This window comes from Salmo salar, unplaced genomic scaffold, assembly GCF_905237065.1.
Source record: "Salmo salar unplaced genomic scaffold, Ssal_v3.1, whole genome shotgun sequence".
Lineage (NCBI taxonomy): Eukaryota > Metazoa > Chordata > Actinopteri > Salmoniformes > Salmonidae > Salmo > Salmo salar.
The window spans coordinates 140,001-155,000 of NW_025548914.1; the positions used below are offsets into that span (position 1 = coordinate 140,001).

General features: G+C 41.6%; 1 protein-coding gene across 1 annotated transcript in view; it reads right to left on the bottom strand.

The window, feature by feature from the left end:
- Nucleotides 1-15,000, bottom strand: part of LOC123724033 (sister chromatid cohesion protein PDS5 homolog A-like) — a 102,724-nt gene that overhangs the window by 37,751 nt on the left and 49,973 nt on the right. The window contains 3 exon segments of the mRNA XM_045712830.1: nucleotides 9,651-9,774; nucleotides 12,633-12,793; nucleotides 14,073-14,178. Of these exon segments, the coding sequence (XP_045568786.1) occupies nucleotides 9,651-9,774; nucleotides 12,633-12,793; nucleotides 14,073-14,178 (391 nt within the window).

A 15,000-nucleotide genomic window follows, 5' to 3' on the forward strand; every position in this document is an offset into this window, starting at 1 on the left:
GTAGTGAACGACTAACCCCTTCCTCTGTCCCCTATATTATACACCATCTGGAAGGACCCTCAGTCTAGTAGTGAACGACTAACCCCTTCCTCTGTCCCCTATATTATACACCATCTGTAGGGACCCTCAGTCTAGTAGTGAACGACTAACCCCTTCCTCTGTCCCCTATATTATACACCATCTGTAGGGTCCCTCAGTCTAGTAGTGAACGACTAACCCCTTCCTCTGTCCCCTATATTATACACCATCTGGAAGGACCCTCAGTCTAGTAGTGAACGACTAACCCCTTCCTCTGTAAGGACCCTCAGTCTAGTAGTGAACGACTAACCCCTTCCTCTGTCCCCTATATTATACACCATCTGGAAGGACCCTCAGTCTAGTAGTGAACGACTAACCCCTTCCTCTGTCCCCTATATTATACACCATCTGTAGGGTCCCTCAGTCTAGCAGTGAACGACTAACCCCTTCCTCTGTCCCCTATATTATACACCATCTGGAAGGACCCTCAGTCTAGTAGTGAACGACTAACCCCTTCCTCTGTCCCCTATATTATACACCATCTGGAAGGACCCTCAGTCTAGTAGTGAACGACTAACCCCTTACTCTGTAAGGTCCCTCAGTCTGAATGATGTGGATAATGTATTAAACCACACAGTTAATAATGATGCTGTGGATAATGTATTAAAACACCCAGTTAATAATGATGCTGTGGATAATGTATTAAAACCACCCAGTTAATAATGATGCTGTGGATGATGTATTAAACTATTCCAGTTAATAATGATGCTGTGGATAATGTATTAAACCACCCAGTTAATAATGATGCTGTGGATGATGTATTAAACCACCCAGTTAATAATGATGCTGTGGATAATGTATTAAAACCACCCAGTTAATAATGATGCTGTGGATGATGTATTAAACCACCCAGTTAATAATGATGCTGTGGATGATGTATTAAACCACCCAGTTAATAATGATGCTGTGGATGATGTATTAAACCACCCAGTTAATGATGCTGTGGATAATGTATTAAAACCACCCCAGTTAATAATGATGCTGTGGATGATGTATTAAACCACCCAGTTAATAATGATGCTGTGGATAATGTATTAAAACCAACCAGTTAATAATGATGGTGGGGATAATGTATTAAAACCAACCAGTTAATAATGATGGTGGGGATAATGTATTAAAACCACCCAGTTAATAATGATGCTGTGGATAATGTATTAAAACCACCCAGTTAATAATGATGCTGTGGATGATGTATTAAACCACCCAGTTAATAATGATGCTGTGGATAATGTATTAAAACCACCCCAGTTAATAATGATGCTGTGGATAATGTAATAAACCACCCAGTTAATAATGATGCTGTGGATGATGTATTAAAACCACCCAGTTAATAATGATGCTGTGGATAATGTATTAAAACCACCCCAGTTAATAATGATGCTGTGGATAATGTATTAAACCACCCAGTTAATAACGATGATGTGGCTAATGTATTAAAACCACCCCAGTTAATAATGATGCTGTGGATAATGTATTAAAACCACCCCAGTTAATAATGATGCTGTGGATAATGTATTAAAACCACCCAGTTAATAATGATGCTGTGGATGATGTATTAAACCACCCAGTTAATAATGATGCTGTGGATAATGTATTAAAACCACCCAGTTAATAATGATGCTGTGGATGATGTATTAAACTACCCCAGTTAATAATGATGCTGTGGATGATGTATTAAACCACCCAGTTAATAATGATGCTGTGGATGATGTATTAAACCACCCAGTTAATAATGATGCTGTGGATAATGTATTAAACCACCCAGTTAATAACGATGATGTGGCTAATGTATTAAACCACCCAGTTAATAATGATGCTGTGGGTAATGTATTAAAACCACCCATTTAATAATGATGCTGTGGATAATGTATTAAACCACCCAGTTAATAATGATGCTGTGGATAAGGTATTAAAACCACCCAGTTAATAATGATGGTGGGGATAATGTATTAAAACCACCCAGTTAATAATGATGCTGTGGATGATGTATTAAACTACCCCAGTTAATAATGATGCTGTGGATAATGTATTAAACCACCCAGTTAATAATGATGGTGGGGATAATGTATTAAAACCACCCAGTTAATAATGATGCTGTGGATAATGTATTAAACCACCCAGTTAATAATGATGCTGTGGATGATGTATTAAACCACCCAGTTAATAATGATGCTGTGGATAATGTATTAAAACCACCCAGTTAATAATGATGCTGTGGATGATGTATTAAACTACCCCAGTTAATAATGATGCTGTGGATGATGTATTAAACCACCCAGTTAATAATGATGCTGTGGATGATGTATTAAACCACCCAGTTAATAATGATGCTGTGGATAATGTATTAAACCACCCAGTTAATAACGATGATGTGGCTAATGTATTAAACCACCCAGTTAATAATGATGCTGTGGGTAATGTATTAAAACCACCCATTTAATAATGATGCTGTGGATAATGTATTAAACCACCCAGTTAATAATGATGCTGTGGATAAGGTATTAAAACCACCCAGTTAATAATGATGGTGGGGATAATGTATTAAAACCACCCAGTTAATAATGATGCTGTGGATGATGTATTAAACTACCCCAGTTAATAATGATGCTGTGGATAATGTATTAAACCACCCAGTTAATAATGATGGTGGGGATAATGTATTAAAACCACCCAGTTAATAATGATGCTGTGGATAATGTATTAAACCACCCAGTTAATAATGATGCTGTGGATGATGTATTAAACCACCCAGTTAATAATGATGCTGTGGATAATGTATTAAAACCACTCCAGTTAATAATGATGCTGTGGATAATGTATTAAAACCAACCAGTTAATAATGATGGTGGGGATAATGTATTAAAACCACCCAGTTAATAATGATGCTGTGGATAATGTATTAAAACCACCCAGTTAATAATGATGCTGTGGATGATGTATTAAACCACCCAGTTAATAATGATGCTGTGGATAATGTATTAAAACCACCCCAGTTAATAATGATGCTGTGGATAATGTATTAAACCACCCAGTTAATAATGATGCTGTGGATGATGTATTAAAACCACCCAGTTAATAATGATGCTGTGGATAATGTATTAAAACCACCCCAGTTAATAATGATGCTGTGGATAATGTATTAAACCACCCAGTTAATAACGATGATGTGGTTAATGTATTAAAACCACCCCAGTTAATAATGATGCTGTGGATAATGTATTAAAACCACCCCAGTTAATAATGATGCTGTGGATAATGTATTAAAACCACCCAGTTAATAATGATGCTGTGGATGATGTATTAAACTACCCCAGTTAATAATGATGCTGTGGATGATGTATTAAACTACCCAGTTAATAATGATGCTGTGGATGATGTATTAAACCACCCAGTTAATAATGATGCTGTGGATAATGTATTAAACCACCCAGTTAATAACGATGATGTGGCTAATGTATTAAACCACCCAGTTAATAATGATGCTGTGGGTAATGTATTAAAACCACCCATTTAATAATGATGCTGTGGATAATGTATTAAACCACCCAGTTAATAATGATGCTGTGGATAATGTATTAAAACCACCCAGTTAATAATGATGGTGGGGATAATGTATTAAAACCACCCAGTTAATAATGATGCTGTGGATGATGTATTAAACTACCCCAGTTAATAATGATGCTGTGGATAATGTATTAAACCACCCAGTTAATAATGATGCTGTGGATAATGTATTAAAACCACCCAGTTAATAATGATGCTGTGGATGATGTATTAAACCACCCAGTTAATAATGATGCTGTGGATGATGTATTAAACCACCCAGTTAATAATGATGCTGTGGATAATGTATTAAAACCACCCCAGTTAATAATGATGCTGTGGATAATGTATTAAACCACCCCAGTTAATAATGATGCTGTGGATAATGTATTAAAACCACCCAGTTAATAATGATGCTGTGGAAGATGTATTAAACCACCCAGTTAATAATGATGCTGTGGATAATGTATTAAAACCACCCAGTTAATAATGATGCTGTGGATGATGTATTAAACTACCCCAGTTAATAATGATGCTGTGGATAATGGATTAAAACAACCGGTAAATAATGATGCTGTGGATGATGTATTAAACCACCCAGTTAATAATGATGCTGTGGATAATGTATTAAACCACCCAGTTAATAATGATGCTGTGGATAATGTATTAACACCACCCAGTTAATAACGATGCTGTGGATGATGTATTAAACCACCCAGTTAATAACGATGCTGTGGATGATGTATTAAACCACCCAGTTAATATTGATGCTGTGGATAATGTATTAAAACCACCCCAGTTAATAATGATGCTGTGGATAATGTATTAAAACCACCCAGTTAATAATGATGCTGTGGATGATGTATTAAACCACCCAGTTAATAATGATGCTGTGGATAATGTATTAAAACCACCCCAGTTAATAATGATGCTGTGGATAATGTATTAAACCACCCAGTTAATAATGATGCTGTGGATAATGTATTAAAACCACCCAGTTAATAATGATGCTGTGGATAATGTATTAAACCACCCAGTTAATAACGATGATGTGGATAATGTATTAAAACCACCCCAGTTAATAATGATGCTGTGGATAATGTATTAAACCACCCAGTTAATAACGATGATGTGGATAATGTATTAAAACCACCCCAGTTAATAATGATGCTGTGGATAATGTATTAAAACCACCCCAGTTAATAATGATGCTGTGGATAATGTATTAAAACCACCCAGTTAATAATGATGCTGTGGATGATGTATTAAACCACCCAGTTAATAATGATGCTGTGGATAATGTATTAAAACCACCCAGTTAATAATGATGCTGTGGATGATGTATTAAACCACCCAGTTAATAATGATGCTGTGGATGATGTATTAAACTACCCCAGTTAATAATGATGCTGTGGATAATGTATTAAACCACCCAGTTAATAATGATGCTGTGGATAATGTATTAAACCACCCAGTTAATAACGATGATGTGGCTAATGTATTAAACCACCCAGTTAATAACGATGCTGTGGATAATGTATTAAAACCACCCATTTAATAATGATGCTGTGGATAATGTATTAAACCACCCAGTTAATAATGATGCTGTGGATAATGTATTAAAACCACCCAGTTAATAATGATGCTGTGGATAATGTATTAAACCACCCAGTTAATAAAGATGCTGTGGATAATGTATTAAAACCACCCAGTTAATAATGATGGTGGGGATAATGTATTAAAACCACCCAGTTAATAATGATGCTGTGGATGATGTATTAAACTACCCCAGTTAATAATGATGCTGTGGATAATGTATTAAACCACCCAGTTAATAATGATGCTGTGGATGATGTATTAAACCACCCAGTTAATAATGATGCTGTGGATAATGTATTAAACCACCCAGTTAATAACGATGTGGCTAATGTATTAAACCACCCAGTTAATAACGATGCTGTGGATAATGTATTAAAACCACCCATTTAATAATGATGCTGTGGATAATGTATTAAACCACCCAGTTAATAATGATGCTGTGGATAATGTATTAAAACCACCCAGTTAATAATGATGCTGTGGATAATGTATTAAACCACCCAGTTAATAAAGATGCTGTGGATAATGTATTAAAACCACCCAGTTAATAATGATGGTGGGGATAATGTATTAAAACCACCCAGTTAATAATGATGCTGTGGATGATGTATTAAACTACCCCAGTTAATAATGATGCTGTGGATAATGTATTAAACCACCCAGTTAATAATGATGCTGTGGATAATGTATTAAACCACCCCAGTTAATAACGATGCTGTGGATCATGTATTAAAACCACCCAGTTAATAATGATGCTGTGGATAATGTATTAAAACCACCCCAGTTAATAACGATGCTGTGGATAATGTATTAAAACCACCCAGTTAATAATGATGCTGTGGATAATGTATTAAAACCACCCCAGTTAATAATGATGCTGTGGATAATGTATTAAAACCACCCAGTTAATAATGATGCTGTGGGGATAATGTATTAAAACCACCCAGTTAAAAATGATGATCTGGATAATGTATTAAAACACCCAGTTAATAATGATGCTGTGGATAATGTATTAAACCACCCCAGTTAATAACGATGCTGTGGATCGTGTATTAAAACCACCCAGTTAATAATGATGCTGTGGATAATGTATTAAAACCACCCAGTTAATAATGATGCTGTGGATAATGTATTAAAACCACCCAGTTAATAACGATGCTGTGGATAATGTATTAAACCACCCCAGTTAATAATGATGCTGTGGATAATGTATTAAAACCACCCAGTTAATAATGATGCTGTGGATAATGTATTAAAACCACCCCAGTTAATAATGATGCTGTGGATAATGTATTAAAACCACCCAGTTAATAATGATGCTGTGGGGATAATGTATTAAAACCACCCAGTTAAAAATGATGATCTGGATAATGTATTAAAACACCCAGTTAATAATGATGCTGTGGATAATGTATTAAACCACCCCAGTTAATAACGATGCTGTGGATCGTGTATTAAAACCACCCAGTTAATAATGATGCTGTGGATAATGTATTAAAACCACCCCAGTTAATAATGATGCTGTGGATGATGTATTAAAACCACCCCAGTTAATAACGATGCTGTGGATAATGTATTAAAACCACCCAGTTAATAATGATGCTGTGGATAATGTATTAAAACCACCCCAGTTAATAATGATGCTGAGGATAATGTATTAAACCACCCAGTTAATAATGATGCTGTGGATAATGTATTAAACCACCCCAGTTAATAATGATGCTGTGGATAATGTATTAAACCACCCAGTTAATAACGATGCTGTGGATAATGTATTAAACCACCCCAGTTAATAACGATGCTGTGTATAATGTATTAAACCACCCAGTTAATAATGATGCTGTGGATAATGTATTAAACCACCCCAGTTAATAATGATGCTGTGGATAATGTATTAAAACCACCCCAGTTAATAACGATGCTGTGGATAATGTATTAAAACCACCCAGTTAATAATGATGCTGTGGATAATGTATTAAAACCACCCCAGTTAATAATGATGCTGTGGATAATGTATTAAAACCACCCAGTTAATAATGATGCTGTGGGGATAATGTATTAAAACCACCCAGTTAAAAATGATGATCTGGATAATGTATTAAAACACCCAGTTAATAATGATGCTGTGGATAATGTATTAAACCACCCCAGTTAATAACGATGCTGTGGATCGCGTATTAAAACCACCCAGTTAATAATGATGCTGTGGATAATGTATTAAAACCACCCAGTTAATAATGATGCTGTGGATAATGTATTAAAACCACCCAGTTAATAACGATGCTGTGGATAATGTATTAAACCACCCCAGTTAATAATGATGCTGTGGATAATGTATTAAAACCACCCAGTTAATAATGATGCTGTGGATAATGTATTAAAACCACCCCAGTTAATAATGATGCTGTGGATAATGTATTAAAACCACCCAGTTAATAATGATGCTGTGGGGATAATGTATTAAAACCACCCAGTTAAAAATGATGATCTGGATAATGTATTAAAACACCCAGTTAATAATGATGCTGTGGATAATGTATTAAACCACCCCAGTTAATAACGATGCTGTGGATCGTGTATTAAAACCACCCAGTTAATAATGATGCTGTGGATAATGTATTAAAACCACCCCAGTTAATAATGATGCTGTGGATGATGTATTAAAACCACCCCAGTTAATAACGATGCTGTGGATAATGTATTAAAACCACCCAGTTAATAATGATGCTGTGGATAATGTATTAAAACCACCCCAGTTAATAATGATGCTGTGGATAATGTATTAAACCACCCAGTTAATAATGATGCTGTGGATAATGTATTAAACCACCCCAGTTAATAATGATGCTGTGGATAATGTATTAAACCACCCAGTTAATAACGATGCTGTGGATAATGTATTAAACCACCCCAGTTAATAATGATGCTGTGTATAATGTATTAAACCACCCAGTTAATAATGATGCTGTGGATAATGTATTAAACCACCCCAGTTAATAACGATGCTGTGGATAATGTATTAAACCACCCAGTTAATAATGATGCTGTGGATAATGTATTAAAACCACCCCAGTTAATAATGATGCTGTGGATAATGTATTAAACCACCCAGTTAATAATGATGCTGTGGATAATGTATTAAACCACCCCAGTTAATAATGATGCTGTGGATAATGTATTAAACCACCCCAGTTAATAATGATGCTGTGTATAATGTATTAAACCACCCAGTTAATAATGATGCTGTGGATAATGTATTAAACCACCCAGTTAATAACGATGCTGTGGATAATGTATTAAAACCACCCAGTTAATAATGATGCTGTGGATAATGTATTAAAACCACCCAGTTAATAATGATGCTGTGGATAATGTATTAAAACCACCCAGTTAATAATGATGCTGTGGATAATGTATTAAAACCACCCAGTTAATAATGATGCTGTGGATAATGTATTAAAACCACCCAGTTAATAACGATGCTGTGGATAATGTATTAAACCACCCAGTTAATAATGATGCTGTGGATAATGTATTAAACCACCCCAGTTAATAATGATGCTGTGGATAATGTATTAAAACCACCCAGTTAATAATGATGCTGTGGATAATGTATTAAAACCACCCAGTTAATAATGATGCTGTGGATAATGTATTAAACCACCCAGTTAATAATGATGCTGTGGATAATGTATTAAAACCACCCAGTTAATAATGATGCTGTGGGGATAATGTATTAAACCACCCCAGTTAATAATGATGCTGTGGATAATGTATTAAAACCACCCCAGTTAATAATGATGCTGTGGATAATGTATTAAAACCACCCAGTTAATAATGATGCTGTGGATAATGTATTAAAACCACCCCAGTTAATAATGATGCTGTGGATAATGTATTAAAACCACCCCAGTTAATAATGATGCTGTGGATAATGTATTAAACCACCCCAGTTAATAATGATGCTGTGGATAATGTATTAAACCACCCCAGTTAATAATGATGCTGTGGATAATGTATTAAAACCACCCCAGTTAATAATGATGCTGTGGATAATGTATTAAACCACCCCAGTTAATAATGATGCTGTGGATAATGTATTAAAACCACCCCAGTTAATAATGATGATGTGGCTAATGTATTAAACCACCCAGTTAATAATGATGCTGTGGATAATGTATTAAACTACCCCAGTTAATAACGATGCTGTGGATGATGTATTAAACTACCCCAGTTAATAATGATGCTGTGGATAATGTATTAAAACCACCCCAGTTAATAATGATGCTGTGGATAATGTATTAAACCACCCCAGTGAAATACAAGACTTTCTATTGGCACTGTAGTATCACCTAACAACAAAGAGATGGGGTGTGTGTGTGTGTGTGTGTGTGTCTGTGTGCGTGTGCGTGTGTGTGTGTGTGTGTTACCTCAAAGATCTGAGCCAGCTGGACCTCCTTGTTGCAGAAGATGGCGTGGATACAGTGGACAGCCTGTTTGGCCTGGTGGGGAGTTCCCCGCTTCGCCTTCTGATGGAGGACTGGGATCAGGGTCCTGGGGGACGGAGACGAGGTTAACACAGACCCACTACACAGACCGACTACACAGACCGACTACACAGACCCACTACACAGACCCACTACACAGACCGACTACACAGACCGACTACACAGACCGACTACACAGACCCACTACACAGACCGACTACACAGACCGACTACACAGACCGACGACACAGACCGACTACACAGACCCACTACACAGACCGACTACACAGACCCGACTACACAGACCCACGACACAGACCGACGACACAGACCGACGACACAGACCGACGACACAGACCGACGACACAGACCCACTACACAGACCCACTACACAGACCGACTACACAGACCCACTACACAGACCCACTACACAGACCGACTACACAGACCGACAACACAGACCGACAACACAGACCCACTACACAGACCGACGACACAGACCGACGACACAGACCGACTACACAGACCCACTACACAGACCGACTACACAGACCCACTACACAGACCGACGACACAGACCGACGACACAGACCGACGACACAGACCGACGACACAGACCCACTACACAGACCCACTACACAGACCGACTACACAGACCCACTACACAGACCCACTACACAGACCCACTACACAGACCCACTACACAGACCCACTACACAGACCGACGACACAGACCGACTACACAGACCGACTACACAGACCCACTACACAGACCCACTACACAGACCGACTACACAGACCGACAACACAGACCCACTACACAGACCGACTACACAGACCGACGACACAGACCGACTACACAGACCCACTACACAGACCGACTACACAGACCGACTACACAGACCCACGACACAGACCGACCGACACAGACCGACTACACAGACCGACTACACAGACCGACAACACAGACCCACTACACAGACCCACGACACAGACCGACTACACAGACCCACTACACAGACCGACTACACAGACCCACTACACAGACCGACGACACAGACCGACGACACAGAACGACGACACAGACCGACGACACAGACCCACTACACAGACCCACTACACAGACCGACTACACAGACCCACTACACAGACCCACTACACAGACCGACTACACAGACCGACTACAGACCGACTACACAGACCCACTACACAGACCGACGACACAGACCGACTACACAGACCCACTACACAGACCGACTACACAGACCGACTACACAGACCCACTACACAGACCGACGACACAGACCGACGACACAGACCGACGACACAGACCGACGACACAGACCGACGACACAGACCCACTACACAGACCCACTACACAGACCGACTACACAGACCCACTACACAGACCCACTACACAGACCCACTACACAGACCCACGACACAGACCCGACTGACACAGACCGACTACACAGACCGACTACACAGACCCACTACACAGACCCACTACACAGACCGACTACACAGACCGACTACACAGACCGACAACACAGACCGACAACACAGACCGACTACACAGACCCACTACACAGACCCACTACACAGACCCACTACACAGACCCACTACACAGACCCACTACACAGACCCACTACACAGACCGACTACACAGACCCACTACACAGACCGACTACACAGACCGACTACACAGACCCACTACACAGACCCACTACACAGACCCACTACACAGACCGACTACACAGACCCACTACACAGACCCACTACACAGACCCACTACACAGACCGACTACACAGACCCACTACACAGACCCACTACACAGACCCACTACACAGACCGACTACACAGACCCACTACACAGACCCACTACACAGACCGACTACACAGACCGACTACACAGACCGACTACACAGACCCACTACACAGACCCACTACACAGACCCACTACACAGACCCACTACACAGACCCACTACACAGACCCACTACACAGACCGACTACACAGACCCACTACACAGACCCACTACACAGACCCACTACACAGACCCACTACACAGACCCACTACACAGACCGACTACACAGACCCACTACACAGACCCACTACACAGACCGACTACACAGACCCACTACACAGACCGACTACACAGACCCACTACACAGACCCACTACACAGACCGACTACACAGACCGACTACACAGACCGACTACACAGACCGACTACACAGACCGACTACAGGGAGTTTTCCCAATTCCAAATGTCTGCCTCCCACCCTCCCACCCTCCCTCCCTCCCTCCCTCTCTTACGATCGTATCTGCTGTAGTTCAGTCTCTATTTTCTGCACGGTGTTGCTGAAGATCTGTATGGCTGCTTCCGCCACCTTGTCATCCTCCATCTCCCTTCCTCCCTCCCTCCCCCTCCACCCAGTCTCTCTCCCTCCCTCCCTCCCTCCCCTCCCAGTCTCTCTCCTCCCTCCCTCCCTCCCCCTTCCACCCAGTCTCCCTCCCTCCCTCCCTCCCTCCCTCCGTCCCAGTCTCTCTCCCTCCCTCCCTCCTCCCTCCCTCCCTCCCTCCCCCTTCCACCCAGTCTCCCTCCCTCCCCCTCCCTCCCTCTCTTACGATCGTATCTGCTGTAGTTCAGTCTCTATTTTCTGCCCGGTGTTCCTGAAGATCTGTATGGCTGCTTCCGCCACCTTGTCATCCTCCATCTCCCTTCCTCCCTCCCTCCCCCTCCACCCAGTCTCTCTCCCTCCCTCCCTCCCTCCCTCCCAGTCTCTCTCCCTCCCTCCCTCCCTCCCTCCCTCCCCCTTCCACCCAGTCTCCCTCCCTCCCTCCCTCCCTCCGTCCCAGTCTCTCTCTCCTCCTCCTCCTCCTTTCCCTTACCAGTCTCCCCCCTCCCTCCCTCTCTTACGATCGTATCTGCTGTAGTTCAGTCTCTATTTTCTGCCCGGTGTTCCTGAAGATCTGTATGGCTGCTTCCGCCACCTTGTCATCCTCCATCTTCAGACACTGAAGCAGAGACTCGTACGTCTCAGCAGAGTGGAACGCTGTGGGGTGGGTGAAGGACAGAACCTGGAGGAGGAGGAGAGGAAGAGGAGGAGGAGGAGGGGAGGAGGAGGAGGAGGAGGAGGAGGAGAGGAGGCGGTGGGAGAGGGGAGGAGGCGGTGGGAGAGGGGAGGAAGGGAGGAGGAGAGGAGGAGGAAGAAGAGGAGGAGGGAGGAGAAGAGGCAGGAAAAAGTTATCAATCTGTCCATTCATCCACCAGTCCCCTCATTCCCTCCCTCCTCATCCCTCCCTCTCTCTCTCCTCATCCCTCCCTCTCTCCTCATCCCTCCCTCTCCCCTCATCCCTCCCTCTCTCCTCATCCCTCCCTCTCTCCTCATCCCTCCCTCCCTCCTCTCCCCTCCCTCTCCCCTCATCCCTCCCTCCCTCTCTCCTCATCCCTCCCTCCCTCTCTCCTCATCCCTCCCTCCCTCTCTCCCTCATCCCTCCCTCCCTCTCTCCTCATCCCTCCCTCCCTCCCTCCTCATCCCTCTCCCCTCATCCCTCCCTCCATACCTTCAGTAGTTCCAGTCCAGAGCGGATGGCCGTATCTGGTGTGACACCTTCCTCATCCCTCCCTCCTCATCCCTCCCTCCCTCTCTCTCCCTCTCCCCTCTCTCTCCCCCTCCTCATCTCTCCCCTCTCCTCATCTCTCCCTCCTCATCCCTCCCTCCCTCCTCATCCATCCCTCTCTCCTCATCCCTCCCTCCCTCCCTCCCTCCCTCCTCATCCCTCCCTCCCTCCTCATCCCTCCCTCCATACCTTCAGTAGTTCCAGTCCAGAGCGGATGGCCGTATCTGGTGTGACACCTTCCTCATCCCTCCCTCCTCATCCCTCCCTCCTCATCCCTCCCTCCCTCCCTCCCTCCTCATCCCTCCCTCCTCTCCCCTCATCCCTCCCTCTCCCCTCATCCCTCCCTCTCCCCTCATCCCTCCCTCCCTCCTCATCCCTCCCTCCCTCCTCATCCCTCTCCCCTCATCCCTCCCTCCCTCCTCATCCCTCTCCCTCATCCCTCCCTCCCTCCCTCCTGAGAGAGGGAAGGGAGGAGGGATGAGGAAGGTGTCACACCTGATACGGCCATCCGCCCTCATCCCTCCCTCTCCCCTCATCCCTCCCTCTCCCCTCATCCCTCCCTCCCTCCTCATCCCTCCCTCCTCATCCCTCTCCCCTCATCCCTCCCTCCCTCCTCATCCCTCTCCCCTCATCCCTCCCTCCCTCCCTCCCTCCTCATCCCTCCCTCCCTCCTCATCCCTCCCTCCCTCATCCCTCCCTCCTCATCCCTCCCTCCCTCCTCCTCATCCCTCCATACCTTCAGTAGTTCCAGTCCAGAGCGGATGGCCGTATCAGGTGTGACACCTTCCTCATCGTCATCAGCTGTTCCCTCAATGGACTTATTCAGCAGCTTGACCAGAGCACTGAGCAGAGATACAACACATAATATAACATATAATATATATAATATAATATATAATATAACATTATATAAGCTCTTATTCAGCAGCTTGACCAGAGCACTGAGCAGAGATACAACACATAATATAACATATAATATATATAATATAATATATAATATAACATTATATAAGCTCTTATTCAGCAGCTTGACCAGAGCACTGAGCAGAGATACAACACATAATATAACATATAATATATATAATATAATATATAATATAACATTATATAAGCTCTTATTCAGCAGCTTGACCAGAGCACTGAGCAGAGATACAACACATAATATAACATATAATATATATAATATAATATATAATATAACATTATATAAGCTCTTATTCAGCAGCTTGACCAGAGCACTGAGCAGAGATACAACACATAATATAACATATAATATATATAATATAATATATAATATAACATTATATAAGCTCTTATTCAGCAGCTTGACCAGAGCACTGAGCAGAGATACAACACATAATATAACATATAATATAATATAATATAATAATATAATATAACATATAATATAATATATAATATAACATTATATAAGCTCTTATTCAGCAGCTTGACCAGAGCACTGAGCAGAGATACAACACACATATATAATTATAATATAACATATAATATATATAATATAATATATAATATAACATTATATAAGCTCTTATTCAGCAGCTTGACCAGAGCACTGAGCAGATATATAACATATAATATAACAATATAATATATATAATATAATATATTAATATAACATTATATAAGCTCTTATTCAGCAGCTT